Genomic DNA, 25,343 nt, shown 5'->3' on the forward strand with positions numbered 1-25,343 from the left:
CCAGCAGCTTAGCTCTAGCCATCTCTGTGTTAATCACGGCTGTATATACGCAGTGACTGGCTGGTAAGGGGAAAGATCCCAAACTTGTTTCACCTGCTTCACCTTCTTCACCGTTACTTTCTCTTTACCGGTCAGTAATTTCCCTTTTGGCTGAGTTCATAAAGGTGCAGCCCTTCCCACACCAGTATCACCAGTCACTGTATGTTTTGCATCCCCACAATGCTTTTTTTCTTCTTTTTTTTTCAACCAAAATTCCATTTCTTCATCACTTTTATAAAAGCACAGTTCTTTGCCTTACCTCCTACCTTTCTAAAGTTGTTTACTCGTGAAACCTCCTCATTTTTCATCCACTACCTCCACTTTCGTCCTTCCTTGTAAGACAGATGATAGCAGGCCTGAACATCAGAACGTGTTGGCTTCAATTCCCAGTTTTGCCCACTCGCTTTCTGTGTGATACTGAACACGTTGGAAGATGCTCTGGGATCTGAATAAAAGCTAGGGTCCAACTTGCACGGGCAATGAGCAGCCACGTGAGCAGGAGGCAGAGGAGACGCCATTCAGGGGTCCCGCGCTGCGGTGCTGCACGCAGGCTGCATGCTGCCCGGCAGGCTGCGGGGCCATCACTGGCCCCAATGGGTATGAATGGCGATTGGGAAGAAGTCCATGTCGAAATGAGGGGAGCAATGAGAGCAGCAGCTGCTTCCCTCGGACACGCGTGAGGTCCCCTGACCTGGTTTGAGTAGCATGTCTGCGCAGTGCACAGAGCGGCTTTGCCACAGTGCTGACTGCGCGGGAGGGCAGCAGGAGTTCACTGTCCTCTCTGCCTTTGCTGGCCGTGTCGCCAGCATCTGTTTACCTTTCTGTGAAATGGAAGAGTAGCACACCGGATGCCGGGCGCCTTAGGGAAATCAGACACTTTTGAGAGCTTAGGTGGAAAGTGTAAGAACTTAGGTGTCAGGTCTGTTTTCATTTCATACTTTGCATCTGCATTTTTAACCAGAATCACTGTCAATGTCATCCTGCTTATGAATACTGGGAAGCTTCTCTTCAACCTTCCTGCTGTTTGCATTGCAAGGGCAAATTATAAAATACAGCTTTTGCAAGCCACCTCCCAACCCCCCAAAATGACTCAGTGGATCTGAGCATCTTCCTCGTGGTGTAAACAGGGGTTACCAGCAAGGACGGGCAGGATGCTCACATCCTCCGACTCTCATTGGAGCCCAAATTGTCATGAAACACAGCGTAGTTTCACTTCACGGGGGAGAGGGCCCCGGAGAGGGCCAGCTCTGGGGCTCAGGGTACCAAAGGCCGGCAGCGGGATGCAGAGCCCCGCTGGGATCAGCGCCGGGCCGCGGTGCAAGGCGCAGGCCGAGTCCGCCCACAGGGGAGACACCAGAGGCCGGGCACAGGCGGCGGGCCGGGGCCGGGGCCGGGGCCGGGGCCAAGCCCAAGCCCGGAGGGAGCCCGGCGGCCCCGGGGGCGGCGGGCAGTGCGAGGCGCACAGCCGCGCTCACCCGGCCCGGGGGCGCCCTGGGCTCCGAGGTCCGCGCCGCCCCGGCCCCCGCCCGCCCCCGCCCCGGGGCTGGGCGCGGCGGCGGCGGCGGGCACGGCCCGCCCCGAGCGGGCGGGAGCCGCGGGCGGCCGGGGCGGGGGTGCTGCTGGCGGAGGGTCCTTCCGCGGGGTGAGCGAGCGAGCGGGCGGGCGGGCGAGCGAGCGGGCGGGCGGGCGAGCGCGGCCGCCCCCCGCGGGGCGCGGCGGCGGCAGCGGGGCCCCTGCGCCGCCCGCCAGGCCGCCAGGCCGCGCGGCGCCGCGCTCCTGCTCCCCCCGCGGCCCGGAGCGGAGCGGGCGGGGAGCTGCGCTGCCGCCGCTGGGCCTCGGCGCCCTGGGCCGCTGCTGCGGCAGGGCGCCCGGACCGGGAAACTTTCGCCGGAGCTGAGAGGCGCGAGCTGCTTGCGCCCCTCCGCCACGGCCGCCCGGCTGCGCCCGCCCTGCGCCGGCCCGAGGCGGCGGGAGCGCCCGCCGCGCTGCCGGGCGGGGAGCGGGCGGCCCTGCGCGGGGCGGCCCGGCCCGCGCGGCCGGAGGGGGAGCGGGCGCCGGGGCGGAAGCCGCGGCCGCGGTGGGGACAGCGGAGCTGGGGCTGAGCGGGGCTGGTGGGGAGGCCCCGCGGCCGTCGGCGTGAGGAGTAACGAGCGGCTCTGCCTTCCAGGGAATCCCTGTCGGGGAGCGAGGGGCGGTTGTCGGAGACCAGCCCGGTGTGGGCGACCGCGCTGCTGCCGTTAGCGTTGGCATTTAATATTTGTATGGCCGCAAGTTAACTGCGGGCAGCTGCTGTGCCCTCTCCAGCACTGCGCTCCCGTTAGGCCTGGGGCGGGTCCGTGAGGGAACACGTGGCTCAATGCGGGCCTGCGGGGCCTGCCTCCGGCTGCCTCCCCATCTGAAGGCCCCCTGTCCTCTGCAAGGCGCTTCCAGGGTGGCTTTAGCTCGACAAGGCTCTGCAGCAAGGCCCCAGCAGTGCCCGGCAGCCCTGCTGGGATCCAGGCACTGTGCATCTGCTGTGCGTCTTTGTCAGTGCCCTGTCGTCTGCTGCCCGGCCACACGCTTTACAAAACACGGCTGCGGCACAAGCTGCTTTCGCCTTCCCTTGGCCCAGCTCAGCGAGCTGCAGACGAGTGCTCGGTCTGGGCGAGGGAGGCCGAGGTTGGCTTTGCCAGGTGTGGTCCAGTGCTATGGCTGAGCCACTGCCCAGCAGCGGGTCTGGGTGCTTTGCAACTTCTTGGGAACGGGTCTTGGTCCTGAGATGAAGAGCATACAAGTTGCATTAGTGAGGAACTCAGATGAGCGTGTTTTGACCTAGCGTACATGAATATATTGATCTCTAAGAAAATTGTGGATATAAGTCTTTTATTTTAAGGGTGTCTGTTGTTGAGGATGTTGTCTTCTATGTGCTAGAGACTCGTGATAACTCTTGAATGAAACAATTTCTTAGCTGGAGGTCACTTTCTTTTGGAAAATTATGTTTTGCCCATCTAGAATTCCCCTGTGTTTTATATTGGGTACATTATTCCATGCTCTCTGTCGTAATAGGTTCTGTAGTGTTTAAAGGTTGTTACCTTCTTTCTGCTGGGGGCTGTGTTTCAGTGATGGGTGAAGTGATCCTTGTAATAGGTAGTTTTGTATCATTTTGTCAGGTACTTTGAGATTGTTATATGAAAGACTACATAAGTGTCATTTATTATTATGAATGTCTCTCATGTTTGGGAATTTAACAGACATAATATTCTCCATCATGTCACCATCATCACGTTCATTTTTGTGGTTTTATAATCAAAGGTGGCAAAAATGGCATTCAGATGCTTAATTACATTTCGTATAGATGACCAGTGTTAACTTCTTTAATTAGTGCGTGGTGGAGCAGGAACAAGTGTTACTGCTTCCCTCTGTGGTTAGCAAGCCATCAGCTTGCTCCTCACATATCAAAATCAGTATATATTGAACCATATGGCACCAAAGAGTTCTGTATTTATTAAAGAATTGTTTCTCTGAACATTCTGTGTATTTTATTTCTTATTTCATGTTGTGTAGATCTAAAATGTTTTTTCCATCTTACAAAACTTAAAAAATTGAACAAGGTTAATTTTTGTAATAAGCTGAAATGAAGACTTTTTCCAGTTTCATGAAAACAGAGGAAGGCAGATTTTTCCATGCCTTCCATGCCTTGAACTAGCCACCTGTCTGATTGCTAGAAGATCTAGATAGCTAGAAATCCATCTAGGCTGTGGGAAACTGAGGTTCAAGTCCCCAGTTTGATTCAGAGCAGAGATTTGAACTTAGGTCTTCTGTGTTTCTAGAGAATATCTAGGTAATTTTATCAGCTATGTCGGGAAGGGAAAGAGAGTGTCCCATCCCTCTAGTTCTAATAATAAACTTCATCTTTTTCTCAAAACTGGTAGGGTAGGTTTTCTTGTAGGATCCTGCTTTAGCAGATCATTGTTTTCTGGTCACATCCATTTATCCTAGCAATGGCTGGAATATGTATCAGAAATGCATTTATTTAACTGCTTATTAAGAAGAAAGACCACCACAACATCTTGTATATGACAGTTTTAAGCAAACCATGATTTTTCAGTCAAACTTTAGTCCTACAGGGAGCCAAAGTCACAAGGGTCTTTTCTAAGGTAACTTTTGTGGAGGAGCAAGGACCAAAGAAAAGGTGACATCTTACCTGCTAAGACATCCTCTCTCTTCTTTTGTTTCAGGATCTCCCCTCCCACTAGAAGTGTAAAAGGAGTATTGTTTTAACCCACAGCTCTTTGCCCTGTCTAGAGTCTTTGTAGTGAGGCGTAGTCACTGAATGAAAGGAGGTGAATGCTTTCTTTACAAATTTTTCTGTGCCTTCTGACGGATGGGAACCTGAAAATGTCCTACTGGTCTTGCTGCTAGAACTCTTGAGGACTGTAAACTTTATTGCAGAACTTGGTTCTTTGCTATTCACTTAAGACTGGGTAGCAAAGATTTTTTACATCACAGAAAGTTAATAGTTTCCAGGACAAAGATACTGAGTTTATGTCTTCTTGCAAAAATACTTAGTCATGCTGTGATACAAAAATACAGAACAGTGGTAGGCTTCTGTGTCCAGTTCTTGTTAAGACTGAAGATTCAGCAATACCTGGTAAGAAAACAGAAGGATATGCAGGAAACCTGATGGTCTTATCAGCTTTTTGAGTGTGTTAGCTGTTCCTGCTGTTTCATTATTGCACCCAAGAAAGGCTGAGAACCTAGTACCAAGGAGCTGTACAAGCAAGAGGTCATTGACTTTGACCACTGACAAAGCATGCAGATTCTATAAAGATGGTCTCTAAGTTAAAAGATACTCTCTTAAGTTATGCCCATCACCTGCAGGCTTTCACTGGGCTCACATTAAGTTTTCTTGTGTGCACTAGTTTCTTGTTAGAGCAAAAGTGGACCTTGAGAAAAGCATCTGGCTTCCAAAGCCTAACACAGCAATAGTAGAACAGTCACAATGGAAACTATGAAGGCTTTTCTCAGGGTGGTTTTTTTCCAGTGGGTCTCCAGGTAGGTGAGAAACTTTGGAATACTGTTGTTTGTGATAGTGGGAAACTGAATTTAGTTCCGTCCATCTAAGTTCAACATTCAGTATTAAAGTGGTTCTGTGAAAGTCCCAGTTTATCCCAGGAACCAATCATTGTTGCAGTCTGCTGTCTTGAATGAAGCACTAAACCCTGGCCCTAGGCTATTTTCAGCTGTGTGTTGCTTCACAGTCTTTATAGGATCAGTGACTGTTATGTTCCCCACAAACCTGACCTCAGAGTTCATTCATCTGAATTTTCTAGTTAGTCATTTCCAGTCTTGATCAAAAAGTTGTAGTGAATATCACTCTTCCATTGCATAGATTTGTGTGGTGAGCAGGATGATGTCTGTTGTCTGTCGTCTTGGATCTCCATCTCTTCTATCTTTACTTCTGCATGTAAAGATTCATAGAGTGATTTGCTGTGATTTTTGGTGAAGTTGCCGCACAAATGAGTGATAATGCTCCATCCAGCATGCTTAGTGAAATATTTAAGCTTATGTGAAAATATTTAAGCATATGTGACCTTAAGTAGAAAGAAAACCAATTAAAGTCAATGAGAATAAGAGTAGAATTAGATTCCTGCTTAAGTTTCAAATTTGAAATTTAGAAGGAATGAAGACTCAACACTCATTCCTGAAAAGCACAGAAGGTTTTCCCATATCACATTGTCCTAGCAAGAAAGGTAGTGCGTGCTTGTAACCCTGTACCCATTAGAAGCAAATATGATTCTATTTAGGGCTAAGAACACAAATGCATGTAGCAGCATGCAGCACTCAGACCATATTTGCATATATTATTATATAGCTTAATGTGACTTCAATCCTGATTTTTGGCCTAAAAACACTATGTGACCATGTAAAATATAGTTAATGTAATGTTGGAGTCTATAGGGGAGATTTTTTATCTGACCTTTTATCAGGAGTAATTTTGGAAGCTGCCCAAAATGTAAAATCCCCTGAAGTTCTTACAGAGGAGATGTTGATGAAGAAAATACTTGCGGGGATGTTGGTCTCAAATCTCTCTGATAAAGAGAAACTTCAATTGGACTTTGCTGTGCGAAGCCTAGATGTTGAGACTGTTACCTGCACGGATGTAAGGTAAAACAAAAGTCTGAGTCCATTGGGTTAAAAACAGCTGAACTTCAACCAAAGTGGAAAAAAAAAAGTGTGTAAAGTATTAAATATTAGGACAGTTGCTCAGACTCTGTCTTTGGGACAAATCATTGGATGCATGAATGCATGGTCACATGGAGATCACGTGTGCTTGCTTTGGTCACAAAGGTGTGGCCCAACCATGAAATCCATATGAGAGGCAGCACTTCGTTCTGATGTGGTTGTTGAACTGCGAGGAAGGAATCTGTTTTATGTATGGTTGGCTCAAAGCCTCGGTAGAGCACGAATATGACCCTCAAACCCCCCAAAACTGGAAGATCTGTCTGTCTGCCATTAGCTAAGCAATGGAGAAACTATGCAGTGAGAATTTTCACTTCTCACACTTTCAGGTGAACTTTTAAAAGCTTTGCTTCTCACTTGCCCTGTTCCTTTCCCCAAAGTGTACTTTTTGGAGGTTGTGGGAACAATGAATCAATATATTGGCCTTTCACATATGTTTATTAGTGTTTAAATATCTCTTACACTACAATTTAAGTGACTTTGCTTTTACTGCATGGCACATTGCCAGGCTTCACTCAAGCAAAGGAAAAGGTGTGGGGTTTCTCTACCCCTAATTACTGTACATGATTTCAGCTGAAAAATGAATGCAAGGCATAAAAGGGATCAGCAGAAGGATGAAAGATGATAACAGAGGTTTTCATGAAAGAAAATGCAGCAGGAAGCTGTTTTCAACCAAAAAATAAGTCCCTCTCTTACAGCCTCCAAGGCAATGCTTAGCACTAGTGTTCTGTGCGTACATGCATGTTTTGCTGGACTACTGCTCACCATTGTAGAGGTATGTAACACTGGGCTAGATCTCTCGTATCTTGTTTTCGTAGCACATATTGCAACTTAATACAAAGTTATTTCTAGTGATCCCTCTCACTTCAATTGCATGATAGCTTTTTGATTGCTGAAAGCTTATATAAGAAATTCAGTGAAAAACAGTATTTGGTGTGTCCTTTATCCTGGCTTTTAAAGGAAATAAATGTGTCTAAATGGTTTTGGAACCACAGCTAGTTTGTCAAAGGCAACTGCATTAATCCACTGCTCTGAATAGCTCCAGAACAATGTGTTTCAGGAAAAAAAAAAAAAAAAGTAGGGATAGGTGATGCTTTTTAAATATTTCCCTCAAGAGATCTCCAACTTTTGAATATGTTGGCCAATTTCTACCCAGTCTAAGAGACTTCAGGTGTTTGAAATGAGAGTGCCAGTTTAGGAGTGTGTAGTCACACACAGACTGTTGAACATCTTTGCAGCTGTTGATGCAGAGGGAATTGCTAGGCTAACTGACCTAAATGAGCCTAAATCTGCCCCTCTGGAGTGGATGCAAGTTCACTGCTGCTTGTGCTCTCTGCCAGTCAGCTGTGGGCTCTGCTCCAGTGCCCTCATAGTTGCAGTTACCTGACACTATGCATGGGCCAAAAGGCCACGCTCATTGAAACCAGTGTATGAGGCTGGCTTCTAGGCATGTTTGTTCTGTAATCAGAGCTTGTGAACAAATTTTTGAAGAAGATCAGGTAGACCTGGAACCTGTCTGTCAGAGAAGTTAGAAAACTTGCTTGTCAGGTGGCAAAAAGAAAGTTCCTTCCATCCCATAAACCTCTATGGATTCAGCAGAAACACTGGGAATGAGAGAAAGAAGTTACTAAAATCTTAGAGGAAAAAAGCAGATATTTAAGCTACCCACCCCAACCCAAAAGAGTACAAGTAATACCATACTTCCAGCTTTTTCTATGCTTTGTGATTTTTTTTTATAGCAAGAGCATCCTGCATAGTTTTTTTTTTTTTGTAATGCCCAACAATGAATTTTTTAAAGCACTTAAATACAGTGAAAATGAGTTTCAGTGTCACAAAAGGTGTGATACTTTTATATTGGCTTCATTTTGGCATGCTACTTAAAGCCAGCTTGAGACACATTTTTTAAATGCTTCCTGAAATATTCTGTACTTACCCTCTGTCTCTCCTCTTGTGTTGTCTTGCCAACCTTTTTCTGTCATCACAAAATGTTCAAACGTGGGCAATGGTGACATAGCATAGACTAGATAATAGTTATTTACTACGGATGTGTCATATATTTCTAATTTGGGCTTTTCCATGCTCTGTAGAGGTCACTCGTGGTAGAATTGAACCCTCAAAGCATTTACCCCTAGCTGTAAATATATAGCAGACCTGTGCCATGTCACATTTCTTGGGATTGTGTGATTATGCAAGGAAAGACCCTTTTGTAATGCTTATCGTGCAGGCGGGGCAACCCTTATTGCTAAATGGCAGCTAAATTTAATTTTTTTCTAGATATAATAAATACCTATTGAGCCATTCTTATTGCTTTGTTGTAAATTTTCTGTCACAGCAATCTGGATGTAGTGTTGCTGTAATCCCACATTGTAATGTAATGACAATAAAATGATTCCCATGCAAACCTAAAGAGAATCTGTGCTAATACCATTAAAATGTGTTTACCAAATCAAAGCAAATGCATTAACATGTGGAAACTGTATTTATGTGATTATTATGTTTTAGAAATATGAGATTACTGTAGGAAGCAGCTAATCCAAACCTAGAGAGACTTCCCATTACAAGACCATTAAAATGATACAATGACTGAAGTGCAGTGATTGAAGTGCAAGTTTCAGATGGGAAAAGTGGAGACACAAATCTTGTCATCCATATTCAGGCAAACTCACTGGAGTTTTTACCGGTGTGAGGAATGCAGTTCCATGGTCTTTTTAGCAGCAAGTCTCTTTCTTCTTAATAATACCTCTAGGAAAAATATTTACTTCACCAGTATTTAACAATAGCCTAACTGTGAGAGTCATGTTTTGTGCGCCATAAAATCAGTTGTCCTAAAGATTTGGCCAGAGTTTATTACAGAAGCATTAGGGTGTTGTTTCAAGGCTGTTGTGAAAAATACTGATTTTGGTTATATGTTAAAGGAATTCTCATTTCCTTTTGTTTAAATATGTAATTTTCAGGGACTATCATTTAGTTCTTTATTTATGCAGCACCTAGGACAGAGAAGTCGTTGTCTGGGATGGATCACCTACCTTTTTGCTAGCACAGTATAAATTAATGATTTCCAAAACCAAAATACCTATAGTTGTCAGATAACAGCAGGCCTGTTTATTCTTGTGCTAGGAATATACCACCCCTCCCTTCCCCCCGAACTAGGTTAGGATTCAGGAAATATAATTCACATGTTTTATGGAGGGCCATCTAAAATACAAGTGTCTTGTCCAGGACTGTTTCTTGACTCCACTTGTAGTCCATGGAAAGAGGCAGATATTTCTAGCAAGTAACTTGCCCTGTCCTATTCCATGAAAAATAGATTGGATGAATTGCCTATAGAGATGGTTTCCTCTCTCCACACTCCCTCTCCCTCTGTCTCTCTGAAAAAGGTCTATACGATTATCCTGGACAAGACATCCACCGTTTTAGAAGGCTAAAATGAGGTGATATGAATTAAGTTTCCTGTATGTGAAAGAAGAAACTTGTACTCAGAAAAAAAGTTCGGTATAAGATGTGGAATGCAAGTAATTAGTAAAGCACATGAATGTTGATTTCTGTGGTAACATTTATGCCCTCAAATTAAGCAGCACTTTTTTCTCAATTTAAAAGCTGTTTGCAACTAAACTCTAGTTTAAGGACACAAATTATGGTACCATCAGGTGAATGATATTAAAAATAATATATCATTATAGCATAATCATGGCATGCTGTCTCTGTAAATGACAGCAGAGGCGATATCAGGACAGTGATTTTAAAAATAATTCCAATCAGAAGTTACTGGCTGTCCTTTTTCATATTTTTTTATTAAAATCGGTGGCTTTTGAAACTGTTAGTAAGCAAGTACTGACATTAATTAATAGTAATCTTATTTTTCAGGAAGATAAAATTAGGCCTACTTTAAATGTTGTTTGCTTCATTTTCCATCTTTGTGATGCTTCTTATATTTGTGAAAATACTTGGTCTAAATCAAAAGGTTTGGAAGTATGTATTAGTTCTGTAAATATGCTATAGTCTATATCTAAAATTCAACAGATTTTAGACCTTTTTCACCCCTGTTATAAATCAGAAGACAGCATCTTCAGGCTAGAAGTAGATCCCCCAAACACAACCATGGATCTTCATAGGGTTCAGACCAGATTAATTGAGACTAATCTAACTTAACTAGGTCAGAAAGGAATTAGCAGCAACAGGTGTGGAAAATCAACATTTTATCAAAATTGTAACCTGAAAGTGAGCAGAAATTCTGATGCAATTAAAATGACTTTTGTTGAATAACAGCACTATACAACTAAAAAAATGAAGTGGAAACTTGTTAAGAAAGCAGACTCTAATCACTTAGTGTCTAGTTTTATTATAAGAACTTCATTATACTTATGTTTAAATACTTTTATATTTAATTATATACCAAAATGGACTTGAAAATGGTCAATGAACATGAGGGAAGAAAAGTGTGTCTCCAGTACAGAGTGTAAATATCACTCTTTATGCTGTCAGGGTTTTACTGAATACCAGAGCATAGAAATTTATTGCAAAAAAATAAAGGTAATGCAGTTATCTTAATCTCTTTGCTATGAATGTAAGAATGACTCAGATCATTGAACTTCTCCAGAATTGTGGGTTGCTCTATGGAGTGCCAGGTTTATTCAAGAACTAAATTAATGACTAGGTTGGACAACTTAATTGAATTGCAGCTAGCAGCAGTTTATGACTAAGACAGGTATTTTGCTTTTAATTATTTGCTCAAGAAAAATATTTTCTGAAATCATGCACTTCTTAATTTATTTGGCAAAAAATAAATCATTATATTAAACAACCAGCAGTCTGTTCTACCAAAGTAATTATTCTGCCTTCTCAAACAAGTCGACACACTAGTCTACAAATGAAATTCATAAAAGAACAGTTCTTTCTCAGTGGGTTTTTCATACATGTCTGCTTGTACACAAGGGAAGCAAACATAGTCAGTCAGTCCTATCTCTTTCTTAAGGATGGCCAAGTTTTCATATTAAAATAACTGCAAGCACTGCAAACTCTTCACTAGGCAGTCGATATCTCCCTTTTGCAGGAGCTGGGTTGCTGTTCCTACATTGGTACTCTGACAGTGATGCTGGCTCGTGATGGGAGGTATCTCCAAAGAGATCGAGATGGTCTTGTGCCCTTTGATATGTAGAGTTCAATGCCCTTCAGATTTCACTTTTTCTGTCATCCTGGTAGATTAACACTAACAGTCAAAAGGAAAATGTCCTCTGAGCGCTTTACCAGTAACAGATCCACATTTATGATATTATTCACTAAAAGAGAGACACAAATGGAAAAGATCTCTCTCTTTAATCAATAATGCATGCTCTAGTTAGTCCTGTCCTCTGGACATGATTAAACATGTATTTTCTTTCATAACTGATGATTTTCGTTGATTTGGTATTATAACTACATTATCCTCAAGCCTTTGCAACTAGCATCAGGAAGATCTAACATGACCTGGGTAGTCAGCTATGTTTAATGTTAATATGACACACAAACAAAAAAGACCCCCCTCCCCAAGAAAATCCCCCAAAATCCTAATGGAGAGAGCTGCAGCTAATTCTAACCTGTAGAGATTCATGCTATTCTTGTACAGACCAGATGCTTTTGACATGAACCAATTCTAGGCAGTAGCCTCAAGGTATATCTTTGTCACCACTCATTTGAAGTTTAGAAAAATAACATGGTTTAATTCATATTAAAGTTGAAGAAAAAGAATCTTAGAGACTGAGCCATATAAATGAAATGTTAGGCTAAGGTCTATTTCTAACTGGTAAAATATTTTGCCAATGAAGCTGACAGAAAATAACACTTTGGAGCTAGGTTGGAATTTCTGCCCTGCTGTTTGGGGACCAAACTCTCTTTTCAGTTACTGTTGTCAGTCTTTGAGGAGTTTCATTGGGGTTACTCCTGGCTTACCAAGTGCAGCTGGCAGGAGAACTGGAGCCCTTGTTACAAATTTAAGATGATGATCATCTCCGTCCCTGCGTTCCTCATGCAGAGGAGTCAACAAGGTGCCTGAACATAGACAGGTTCCTCGGCACGGAAGGGGATGGTGAGACTTGGAGGACACAGATAAATAAAATGAAAGTATCAGTAAGGCATATTCAGTCGTGATGCCAAGTATGTTCATCTGGTGACTCAAGCTGACAAAATATGACAGCTGCTGAAGAGCAAGGAATCCTAAATGAACATACAGTGGTTGTTATTAAATAAGAAACATTTATCTTAATGTGATGCTGACTCTAGCACAATAAATGATGATGCTTTCCTTTTATTGGAATGAGACATTTTTACATTGTTAAAATACTGATACAAGCTTACTTAGGTTAAATAAATACTTTGTTTTTCACATTAACCACTGCATTTGAAATAGCATTTGAAAACATTTTAACGAAAGCGTAGTGTCAGTGTGTATGTATATGTGAGAGAGAAAGAAGGGAATTCATAGAAATTGGATGAGAATTTACAGCTTTTTCTCAACTATTTTCATTTTTATTTCCTTTTTTTCTTCCTTACCAGACTCTCTTAGAATCTGATTATTTTTTTTCTTTTAAGATTGCTGAAGAAAAATGCCTTCCTTGGGAGGAAAAGTGCAGACTGTCTTGGGCCTTGTGGAACCGGACCAGCTTGGCTACACGTTGACTCATGAACACTTGACTATGAACTACAGCTGCTGCTACTGTCCCCCTGCACCAGGCCAAGAACCTCTGTCGGAGGGGCCCCTTGAGATGAAGAACTTGTTTTGGATTAAGCAGAATCCCTACAGCCATAAAGAAAATCTTCTTTTGTATCAGGAAACCGATGCGGTAAAGGAGGAGCTGTTGCTTTTTAAAGCAGCAGGTGGTGGGACTATAGTGGAAAACACAACCACAGGAATTAGTCGGGATATGAATACTTTGAAGAAACTTGCTGAAGAAACTGGAGTCCATATTATTGCTGGGGCTGGGTTTTATGTGGATTCCACTCATTCTTCTCATACACAGGCCATGGCAGTGGAGCAGGTGAGTCTTGACCATTATTTAGAAATCTCTCTCCTGTGATTTATCCCTGAATGAGTCAAGGCTGGAGAGAAGTCCAAACAAATAAATTAAATCTAAAAGTTCTGAACTTGAAAAACAGAGAACAGTAGTGTTACTGCTTGTGTGTTATAGCTGGACCAGCGCTATTTGCGTGTACTGGGATTATCTGTCAGCATTTCCGTTTCTTAAGCTCCGTTTTCTCTCAGGGATTTGTTATAATGAAACAGTAAAAATAAAATAAAATTCTTCATGTGTAGGCATCTGGTACAACACCAATTATCCTGTTCTTTCTGCAGTTTGTGAGGAAGGAGTGTATCCCTTCTGCCTCTTTTGTCTCTTCTTCTGGCTAATTGCTTCCCAATAAGATCACCCCGAATTCTTGTAAAAAGCATAAATAATTGTGATATTTACAGAACAGTTGTAAATCATCTCTCTGCTCAAGCTGCCTGTTATACCTCTCTTCTCTACCATTTTTCCAGGCTTTTCAGAGCAGGGGCGATGTCCTGTTGTTGGTACAGTGCCTAAGACAATGTGTTAATAATGACTGTGGTCCCCAGATACTTCTGTAATAATAAATATTCATTCATCTTTTATTAAGAAAAGGTGATGATAGGAGAAGAGGGAATGGAACTCTCTAAGGCAGGAGCCTGTGAATGTGAATGAACAGAGCAGAGAAAAAATAAAAAAAGAATCTGTCATGGATTACAAAGGAGTCAGATTTGTTTTGAAAATAAGTGGTCAGAACCTCAGCAGACGTAAAATGATACAGCTCTATCAACCTCCCTGGATCCAAGCTGTATGCAACAGTCCTGCTTTTCCTAAATATTCTTGCATCACTTGGAATTTGTTACAAATAGATTTCTTAGGGCAAAGGTTTCCCTGCTGTATTTGATGGACTGCTGAAGACCCACAGACTGCCTGGTAGTCAGCAGTTAATCAATACTCAATCCAGTCCAAAAGACAGTTGTTACCTCCAAAGGGTTGTGCCGTGACTGATCCATGGTAATAGGTGGTTCTTCATTTGCCAGTGAATTTGACATGATGATTTATTTTCTCATTAGGCAAAGATAATTTGAATATTTTGTTGCAGGCCTTAGCTGCACAAGGGAGGTATTTAGCTGTTTAGCTATCTGCGGGGCTATCTGTGGGTGTTTAGCCCGAGTCAGGATGCAGAGCTGTTTAGTGACACAAGATGTTGCAGCAGGAGAGATGGTCCTTAGGTTGCTATTAGGAGAGAAGTGAATTCTGTATCTGGTTGTCTATAGGGATGCTTGGTAGACTGGTTATACAGGAAGCAAAAGATGCCTTATCACAGGATGAAGTACTGGGCAGAACCTCACCTGCTGTAAAATGTAGTAGCTTCAACTGACTTCAGCATGTAAATTAAATATTAACCAGTACATTGTATGGGCCTATTGAGGAGACAAGATGGAGGAAGGATACATCACAGATTTATTTTGAAATTGATGTGTTTTGTTTTCTTTTTTTGGTTTGCTGGATTTGCTTGCAAATCTTTCTGCCTCCTGTGTTCACTTTATTTTTATTCTTCCTTAAAATCATGATTTCTTTAACATTCGGGGCCAAATACTTAGAAGGTCATCAATATCATTTTATGCTTTCAATTCCGAATGCATTTGTTAAGACTTGGGGCCTATTCTGGTAAAGAAAAACTGCATATGTTATAACAAACTGATTTTATTAGGAGATTCTGATGTCTCATTTGTCTACGAATGTTTTAAAAACAAACTAACTTTGACCCTGTAAGTTTGTCAGTTAAGCTCTGCTTTTATAGTTCTGAAGTAATTGGAGTTATTGTAGTTTTGCACTGGCATTCTCAAGAGCAGGATTTGCCTCAAACTTGTCTCTTCAGGATTTGTCATATGTAATCTTTGCCAGTTTTGACCCTTTCCTATCTGAATGACAAGGATTCCTTATTCTCTGAGCCCTTGTTTAACAAGAAACTACCTTGAACTGTTCTGGGAACCAGTTTCAGGGTTGGAGGCACAGATTTTATGCTGAGCTAAATTTTTTTGTTTGGTCGTTTTTTTAAAGAAAATTTAGCCTCAGCTTAAGTCGGTATTCAAGTTATATATAGACCAGCTTTTCTCACAAACCTGGGCAATTGTGTGAGTGGATACTGTTAATTGATTTTCATCTGTGTTTATTTTGGTCTTAGTTAATGGCTAGCATAACATTAGTTGATAGAAACCAGATTTAAACTGTAGTGGTTTCACACGCACAACTGTTAATTGCGTGAGTTTAGAAGGATCTCAGGATTATAACTAGTGCAGCTTCCGTAGGCCAGATCTGTTGCTCTTTAACACAAATAGTATTAATATCCAAAAATCTTATTTTCCTGCTCATTAGCTTACAGGCATTATCGTTGATGAGATACTCAGTGGAGCGGATGGGACTAACATCAAGTGTGGTGTGGTGGGAGAAATCGGCTGCTCCTGGCCTTTGACTCCAAGCGAACACAGAGTGCTTCAGGCAACCGCGCACGCTCAGTCACAACTTGGGTGCCCCGTTATAATCCATCCTGGCAGGAACAGTGGTGCACCTTTCCAGATTATCCGCATTCTGCAGGAAGCTGGGGCCGATGCTTCAAAAATAGTCATGTCTCACCTTGACAGGTAAGCAGACTATTCTGCAGTTGTCCTGGCAGCGCTGCCACGACCCAGTAAGATTTCGGGGAATTGCTCTGCAAACAGCTAGGTTTTTGTAGTGCTCTGGGATCATTATGTGAAGAATTGTCTTCAAGTTTACTGATTTTGAAAATACAAAACTGCTTGTACAGGGCTTGATCAGCTGCCAACAAAGTCAGCCTGGCTCAGCTCTTAAGTCCTTGTTCATAACGAGATTTAAGGACTTTAAATGCTCTCTTTGAAGGTCTGGGTGTGCAATTAAGAGTAACTGTAACCACATTTTAAGAAATGGAGATTCCACACTGATTTAAATGCCTTCACAAATCACTGCTTTCAGAAAGTGTTGGACACTGAGCAGCTCTTACCAAACTGGGTGGGAAGCTGCTGGGCTGCCAGCACTTTTGAAAACCGGGGCACCCTTAAGGGCCTGACCAGAATCTCATGGATGCTAATGGAGAACTCATTGATTTTGCTGGATTCTGGATCAGAGCAGGAAACAGATCTTTTCAGTTCTACTGCCAGACAGAAGAAATACTGCTTAAAAAAAAACAAAAAAAAACCAAAAAACCAATTTAGTTGGATTTTGGGTAGTTTTTGTCTTAGACCAAAGAGCTAACTTCTAGTTTCCTCAAGAGCAAGAACCAGAAGCCCCACATCAGCCATGGAGAGGAATTGGTGCTCTTCTCTCTTTCCAGTTTAGAAACACAGCCTCTTTACCAAATGAGTTTTGTGTGACCTTGTACAGTTCATGATGAATTGGAAGATGTCCAAGCATTGATTAGTTTGGCTAGCTGCTGAATAATGGAGACTGGCTGTGGTCATATGACGCTCAGCAATTGGATTGCTTGTCCCCATTGTGAGTGTAATATGGGCATGAGCACTACACTCCAAATTTCTGATGATTATATGTTCTATGAGCTTACAAATCACACTACGAGTGTTTTGCGTTCATACGGAGCTGCAGGTTTTATTTGGGCATTTTAAAAGCATAAAATTTAGGGCCATGAAATTTTATTTATATTTGATTAGATAAATGACATGTGCTTTCTTTATGTATTTACCTGTATTCCATCTTATGTGTAACTATATATTTTTCTCTTTTTTTAAGAAAAACCGATGACCTATATCTTTGTGTAAAAGAAGACTAAGCAAATTGCAGGTGTCAGCACTTATGTAGCCATTTTAATACAACATAAATGTTCAGCGTGTGTGTTTTGCCCTTGTACGCTGTTGGGAATCATTGAATTCACTGCTTTATTGGTGGAAAAATAAACAGTGTAAGTAGGAAAATAGTCAAGGCAGAGGTGCAGTTTCAGTGAACAGCCGCTGACAGACAGTATGGTATTTCCTGATACCACTTCTCTCATTACTTTCACACATTCCAGCTGGCACTTGCTATAACACAGCTCTAAACTATTGTGAAGTTTGACTTTGCAATGCACATTTAACATTTTAAGTCTCTTTCAGTAAGAAGAATCTATATGGGAGCATCCCAGTCCCTTAAATGTGAGATAAATTTGTACATAGCTTCATATTTCCTGCCTGCCTTTGACATAGACATAATGATAGTTTTCAGGTGGAGTTATGGTCAAATGATACAACTAAAATGCTAGCTACCATGTTTTGCAGTTTAGTGCCTTAGAACAAAAGATAGCAAGTATCTATAGTAATTGTGTGGCATACATGAAGGCTAGGAAGCAAAAGTTAATGAATCTTGGGTTTGGTCATTTAGTAGGAATTAAGGATACCAAGGTCTGTTCCTAGAGATCAGCATTCATTCATTTCGGTAGCTATTGTTATATGACTGCTACGAAGGCCGGTTTGATAATGGCTTGGTGGCGTCCCTGTGGTGAGTCATGGATCAGACCCAAACCACAGGATGCTTCCCTGTGTCCCGTCTCCTTTTCAGGGACACTTGTTGCCCAGACAACTGAATAAGCACATGGGAGCATTCAGAGCTGGGAACTGCTGCCCTTGCCGCATCAGTGTGGCTTACAAGGGGACCCAGTGGCTGATGAAATTAAGCTCTCCTGCTCTTTGCTAGGACAGAGTGCCAAGAAGTGCAAGACTAACAGTAGTTTACCAAAATAAAATAATCTGGCTGTGATTTTGAAATACAGTGATTTAAAAAAACCCACCTCCCATTGCCACCTTCACACAGGTATTAGTGTTCTTGGTTACTGTCTCTCTGTGAACTGAGCAGGGCTGGACCTAAAATTACCCCTTCTCTTGTTCTGCACTGTGCAAACCCATTTGGTTTCCAAATGCTCATCTTCTGTAAACTGTAATGTCTATTTAAAAATAACATTTTTTTTATTAATTTATTAATTACAGTTGGCAATTCTTAGACTCCTGCTGATGGCAAGGTTGTTTGAACATGGGTTTTCTCTCCCTCAACCCATCTGTTCCTCCTATTTGATCCTGCTGTTATGTCATAATATTGAAGTTGTGACATCAGTCATTTCCATAGCAACAGACTGTGATGTAATTGATTAGGGTAGAATTACTTTGTGACATCAGTATCCACAATAATAATGAAATAAAATTGCTTCCTTCTTGGTTAAACATGCTGTCCTCATGGAAATCCGATTTTTCCCTATATGAAAAAGATAGCGTTATGGTTACAAAGATGAATTTGCAATGTATTATTTGAGGGTTGGTTTTTTTTTCATTTGGTGAGCTTATACTCTGGGTAGAAATGTTTAAAAGGGAAAAAACAAATTATTTCAGAGAGCTGTTAGTTCAGTCATCATTCATTTCTGAATGAGTGCTGGGTTTTAGGAGCTTTGTTCCTTCCAGCATGTCACTTTTCAAATCTGATGCAAAACCCATGTCCCAAGAATTCACAGTGCTGTTATGTATTTTGGTAAGAATGTTTCCTGAAGGTGTTCTGGCCGGATTCCAGTGCAAGCAATGATATATTGCAGTTCTAATGACAATCTGGTAGCATCACTGTATATAATAGAAACTAAGGACAAAGTTGTGTATTAACGGTGTTTGATGGATGAAACAAGCCCTGGATGTAGCTGTCTCCTGTAACTCTTTTGGGAAAGTAAATCTGTCTTGTGTAAGTAATCCATTGTCTTTATTTAAAGGTCATTCTGAATTAACCTCCTCCTTAAATGTCCTTCCTCGTTAGGTTGTCTATTGAGAGGTTTAGTGAAATCAAAAGTAAGTAACTTTTCTCTTTCCATTTAAAGATGATTATAAGTGTACTTATTATATCACGGGGGAAGGGTTGGTTTTGTTTTGTTTTTTGATGCATGAAATCCCAGATGAATGCGAGAAAGACAACGTTGTGTATCAGTTTAATCCGCATGTGTCAAACAGGAGTTCCATTTTTCAAAAGGGTGAATTAACTCTTGGATAGTTGTTTCAATTCCTTGGAAGTAGGAAGTCCCCAAATACCTGTCCTCATGCCATGAGTTTTTCTTCCTTTTACAATGATGACTTTGTATTATGTATGTTCTGCAGGACTATATTTGATACAAAGAAACTTCTGGAATTTGCTGAACTTGGATGCTATTTAGAGTATGACCTATTTGGTACAGAATTTCTTCATTACCAGTTCCACCCTGATATCGATATGCCAAGTGACAATGAAAGAATTGCAAGGTATGTACTTCAATGCAGTTTAAGTAATAACATTTCCACTGACAAATGAGTAGTATAGATACACATCTTAAGTGCATCACAGTGATTCTGCAGGCTGTTCACATTGTCATACTAAAATCATGGGGTTTTTTTCTGCTGCTGTCACTTGTTTAGAGCAGCATGTATAATTTCTTCTATCTGCAAAGGAAGATGTAGAATCATAGAATGTAACTTGAGAAAAAGATCAAAAGCTATTTTAACTTAATTCTCTGCCCTAATTACATGCTGATTTGGTTGAATTTTATCATTTACTGCATTTATAGACTGTCATGCTGTGAAACAAAAGGCTGGAAGTACAGGATTTATGTTATTTTGTTTGAAACAGTATTTGAAATCTGGTGTTGCTAGTATGCGTCATCTAAGCCTATTATATCTTCTCATGAATGTGCTGAATGAGCTAAACTTATTGGTTGTCTTGCGTGGATTTGGTCCTGTGTTTCTATCCTACAAAACAGTCTTTTGTTCTTCCAAGCACTTTATCATTTCTCCCCCCGTCTCCTTTTGCCCTTTCTCCCTCGTGAAGGATGAGATTCCTGTCTCTTCAGAGCTGTCGTGCTCTTCACATTCACAATGTGAAAATACTGGCCCTACTGGCAGGCTCTCTCCTCCCTGTTTCTCATCAGTGCGCGCAGTCTCAGCTCAGTTGCATGACAAATCTGTTGTGCTGGGCTAATACACCGTATTGCCAGAGAGATGCATTCCCTGCAGAGACTGTCTGAGACAGGTATGGTCAGCTGGGAATGGGCTTCTCACTCCTTCCTCTCTGCTCTGAGGTGTGATCTGCCTTTGCTGTTTCACATGTAGTCAAGTGGCAGCTTTCTGAGGGGTGGGATGTCATCCCGCCTACCAGCGTCAGAAACAGTTCTTTCCTTCTCTTTGATGAGATGGCTTTTATGATCCCTGATTGCTAATGAAGTTACTTTCTAGCTTTCACTTGTATTTCAGACATTGTTTTTCTGCCCCTCTCTGCCAGGTTAGCTTCAAAATTTTTCTGTTTTCAGGCTGTTTTCTTCTTAAGAAGGTGTTGTGGGTACTATTCCACTTACTGCCAAGTTTGGGTGCTGCTTTTCACACTGGAAGTCTTTTCTCACTCTTAACTGAGCTCTCAGTCTTGCACTCAGTATTTCGAACTGTTGTAATGAATCTACAGTTTTCACGTTTAAAATTGCTAACATTGCTTTTTGGAATAGTTCATCTCCCCTCTCCTGTTCCACAGTAGGTCAGCATGTACAGAAGCACTGGGAGGAAAATACATGGAAGAATAGACTGGGCCTTGGTTAACAAGTGTTTGTTCAAGCATGGCAAAGTTTTATTCCATCCATAATATCCCCCCAGCCGCAGATGTCTCTCCTTAAACTGCCTGGTGCTTGGGTGTGCATTGCAGCAGCCTGCTTATAGGAAGAAAATACTAGAAGTTTGTCTTCTCTTTGTTTGGTGTGAATATGTGCCTTTGGGTTAGAAATACCATTAAATGGATTTGGATGTGCTTTTGATGCATCCCCACTGGATGTATGATGACTATGGCAATCTCCTTGGGATTTTTTGATCAAACAGCACCAGAGTGGTAGAAATCAAATTGACCCTTAAATTTGTCTATGAAAATACTAAATGAGAAAAACATGTTCAGTCTTGTCTGTTCAAAACTTAGTATTCAAAACTTAAATAAACTTCTATAGTCATACAAATCTACTCAAATGCAGTTCAACTGTGTGTGTATTTATGGATTTGTGTAGCAAATTTTGCTAGGAAAGTTTTTGTTTTGAATCAGAAACAGGTACTAACTAAAGCTATAGACATGAGCAAGAACAAGCAATAAATACAGAATGTAAAGGACCATCTGCCTCCCAAAACCACAAAATGAGTCCAAACCAAAAGGAGGTTGTTGTAAGACAGTACTTTGCTCTTATTCCCTGGTTTGCATGTAGTCTATCTGTATTCAAGGCTGGGGAAGACACTTGTGATGTTGTAATTCTACAGTATACATAGTGTTGTGCACTATATGGCACTATTTACAGTATTTTTATGAAAGGTGCTAATTTTTTGCCAAGTTCTATCTTACTTGCCATCTTCCTACTGACCATATTGATTTGACCCTGCTACGTGTATCTCTTCATAACTAACTATAATCAGAACAGAGAATAAGAGCTTTCAGATAGTGTGATTACTTACAAGAGTAATATTTGCTTTGTTGCTGATAAAAGCGCAGTCAAGAAAGTAAAAATTCAAATTGGACAGTGCTGGAAAATGATGGAATTGGGTGGCTTAGTGAGGAATGAACACTCTCCAGGTTTGTTATATTAATCTCTGCCATTTAATGCTTGCAAACTACTGCCAATGCAAGTAAAAAACCTGAAACTTAGTGGAACACTTAACCATTGTACAATACAGAAGTTTATATGCCTACAGAATAAATTCTCAAAAACAAGCCAAGCAAGGGGTTAAGCTTACCAGAGAGAAATGTGGAACAGAAGGACTGGCACAAGCCTCTGTAGCAGACTTGGTTGTCACAGGAAAAGGGAATGACCCGAAGGATTACAGGTTTTCCCAAGCTGACTTGCTGTCATTTTGCCAAATCTGCTCCGCTGGGCTGCTGTATTAATTCCTCTTATTTGCTGGCATATGCTAGCCCTGTACAAAGCCTGTCTTGCTCATCTTCTTCTTTGATGAACATCTTTGAAATGTGTTTGGATGTTACTGTCTGTATGGAGTGTGATCCTGACAACATAAAAATTTTATTAACCTGGTTATTCTAAATGACAGTTAACTAAAGATGTGAAAGTATTTGCATAACTGAGCCAGACTTCACAAAGCAACTGTAACAAACTGAGGCTGATCCTTAACAATTGCAATGGGGCTAGCACGGTACCAGCAGCAAGAACTAACCCCATGAATCAGTCATGCTGAAAAGCAGTTTATGTAGGAAATTGTTCCAAACACGTGTATTTACAAACCGCGACCCATGCTTGCTGATGGTGAAATTCCTGAACTTCTCCATGGACTTAATGGGATTGGGAACACAAAGCAGTGTGCCAATTGGAAAGAGAGTTTTCCTTGTGCACCTTGAGAGGTGTGGTGGTACACTGCTTTCAGAGGTGTTTCTTTCAGTCTATAAAATAAGTGCTTTAATTCAATATAAGAAACATGTCTTCTGTGTTAACTGAAAATAATTAATTTCACTTTTAATACAGTCTAGCAGTACAGTAATGCAAAAAGGTTAAATACTGATTACTTTGGTGGTGTTGCAGAGTGAGAACCTTTCACTGACAGGTATACTTTTTACTTTTACAGGATTCGGATGCTGATCAATGAAGGCTATGAAGACAGAATTGTGATTGCTCATGATGTGCACACTAAGAATAGGCTGATGAAATACGGCGGTCATGGATATTCACATATCCTTAAAAATATAGTTCCTAAAATGCTAATTAGAGGCATATCCCAAAGTAAAATTGATAAAATACTCCTAGAAAATCCAAAGCGATGGCTGACTTTTAAGTAGGGATAATGAAAAAATATTCCTATTTTTTAGTGAAGCTTAATAAAATTCAGATTTGTTTCAGGAGACCAGTCATTTTAAAATCTGGCTCTTTTGAGATAAACTATAAGGTATTAATAAGATACCAACAAACTGATCATGACTTCTCTTTCTAATTAGCACAACAAAATTATGTATTCTGTCTACATTTTCTCCCTTTTAAAAATCTGTTCATGAATGATTTACTGGATATGAGCCCACCTGCAAAATCTTTTCAATGGAATTATTAAAATAACTGTTTCCAGAGAGTAACCTAATTCTGTTGTTATATGTTATCCAAAAATATTTTTGAAGATGCATCATCTGTGCTTTGGAGGAAATTTAGTGTTTTCAATTAAATTCTCCCCCTTCTGGGGATGATTTTAATCTTTGTAATATTGCTAATCTGCTAATTATGTTCATATCCTTTTAAGTAATGCTTGATAAAAGGTATGACACTTTTAAATAGCTTCCAAAGACAACAGAAGATAGCAGAAATTTCAAATAATTCTAAAAATATATTGTTTCTTTCTAATCTAACAATTTACTTATTTTTAAATGAAAATGTAAAAAATACATGGAAAAATATATTTTTGAATAAAGCAATTTGTAGACCTCTTAAACTGTGCGCAGTATTGTTATAGATGGCTTTTTTAATCACATCAAATTTTTTATATAGAACTTTTGGAAATTTGCAATGGTGATGTGAAATTTCATGAAGGACAGCTTCTTTTTGTAAGGATGCAACACCAAAAGTCAATATATATTACATAATACAGTTTTAATGAGTTGCTATAGTTATAACAAAGGCTGTGATATAAGTCTTTACAAATCAGTGTATCAAGATATGATGAAAAAGGAAGAAATGTTTGCCTTATATGTGTTTTTCACATAAAGTTTGTTCTTTCCTTTTGTCTAACATTAACCAGGGCAAGTGATTTATCCAAATAAAAGGTCTTATTCAGTAGCAATGGTAGTCTGATTTCAAAAGCTTCTTCAAATTTGACCTTACATGTCTTGTAGTAACGAACTTTTCCAATAAATACCTTAGTAAATAAGCATTGCTAGTTGTAAACGATCTCTAGCTTGATACATTACTGTTTGATACTACATAGAAAATCTCTAGCTACACTGCTGTGAGTGCGCTAACCAATAAAAGCAACTATGGAACGAATAGACATGAAGTCAGTTACACATCCATGATTAAAATACCTTACGTAGTAGAAAAGAACAGGAGTAACCACTACAGGGTATGGATATAGGTTGGCGCTTTGTCACAGAGTAAAAACTTAACTAGTCTGATGACATAATACAGGAGCGATTTGAAGCGCAATGTCTCTTTATAAAACCTCGATGAGCCAGACTGGTTATCCTCTTAGTGAACATAGACTAGCTAGGCAGGTATTTTGAACCGGACAACTATCCAAAAGGGGAACAGAAAGAGTAACATGTTCTGTTTAAGAAAAGCTTCACTCGTTTAAACAAGAGATTTTTTAGCGAGATTCTTAAAATCTTCACCAAACTTCTGTTGAGCAGTCAGCACAGAAGAGCTTTTTTTGTCACAATGGCAGACACTCTTGACATTTTAATGCAGATAAATCAGAGTTTGTACCCTTTACTTAGTAGATTAGACAAAGTTGCTTCTGGCAAATTACATGAATAGAAATGCTAAGGGGTAGCATCTATTACTCTTTAACAGTTTATACAAATACTACCTTGATTTTGCCAAAATGTTAAATAACATAACCAACTACGTTAAGAAGGTCATTCATTATCTTGCTAATATTTTGTTTTGGATTGAAATCTGCAAATTTTAACCTGAGAGAAATAGACAGCCTCCCCTCCTCAAAACAAAACAAATAATCATTCTTTTTTCAGAATATAAATATTCTGTGGATATTACTTCTATGACTGATTTTAAAGAATTTTTATAACTATGTAACTCATATTACCTGTCTTTAGTTTAATTCTCCAAGTCATTAATCCTTTATATGGATTAAACTTCCTTGAGACTATATATATATATATATATATATATATAATATGTGTATATATATGAATGAGAAAAATAGGTTTTAATACACACTCTTTTGCATTTAAATATCTGCTTCTTTCTTTGCATATGTGTTATCATTTTTGGTAATATGCTTATCTAATGTCCATTTCATAGGCACACCTTACTACAGACTGATAATAAGCTACAATGGAAAAGGTCTGTGTGACATTTTCTCTCGTGTCAAA

General features: G+C 40.5%; 1 protein-coding gene across 1 annotated transcript; it reads left to right on the top strand.

The window, feature by feature from the left end:
- Window positions 1-1,614: 1,614 nt before the first annotated feature.
- On the top strand, window positions 1,615-24,069 carry PTER (phosphotriesterase related). Its single transcript, XM_067291759.1, has 5 exons — window positions 1,615-1,681; window positions 12,826-13,271; window positions 15,657-15,922; window positions 19,409-19,549; window positions 22,877-24,069. The coding sequence occupies exons 2-5, from the start codon at window positions 12,840-12,842 to the stop codon at window positions 23,085-23,087; spliced, it is 1,050 nt and encodes a 349-aa protein (XP_067147860.1). The 5' UTR covers window positions 1,615-1,681; window positions 12,826-12,839; the 3' UTR covers window positions 23,088-24,069.
- The last annotated feature ends 1,274 nt before the right edge of the window (window positions 24,070-25,343 follow it).

The sequence above is a fragment of the Apteryx mantelli genome, chromosome 2 (genome assembly GCF_036417845.1).
Source record: "Apteryx mantelli isolate bAptMan1 chromosome 2, bAptMan1.hap1, whole genome shotgun sequence".
NCBI lineage: Eukaryota > Metazoa > Chordata > Aves > Apterygiformes > Apterygidae > Apteryx > Apteryx mantelli.

Coding starts and splice junctions, on each gene's coding strand:
- PTER (XM_067291759.1), top strand. CDS start 12,840: ATGCCTTCCTTGGGAGGAAAAGTGCAGACTGTCTTGGGCCTTGTGGAA. Junction 13,272..15,656: donor AGGCCATGGCAGTGGAGCAG/GTGAGTCTTGAC, acceptor CCTGCTCATTAG/CTTACAGGCATTATCGTTGA. Junction 19,550..22,876: donor GACAATGAAAGAATTGCAAG/GTATGTACTTCA, acceptor TTACTTTTACAG/GATTCGGATGCTGATCAATG.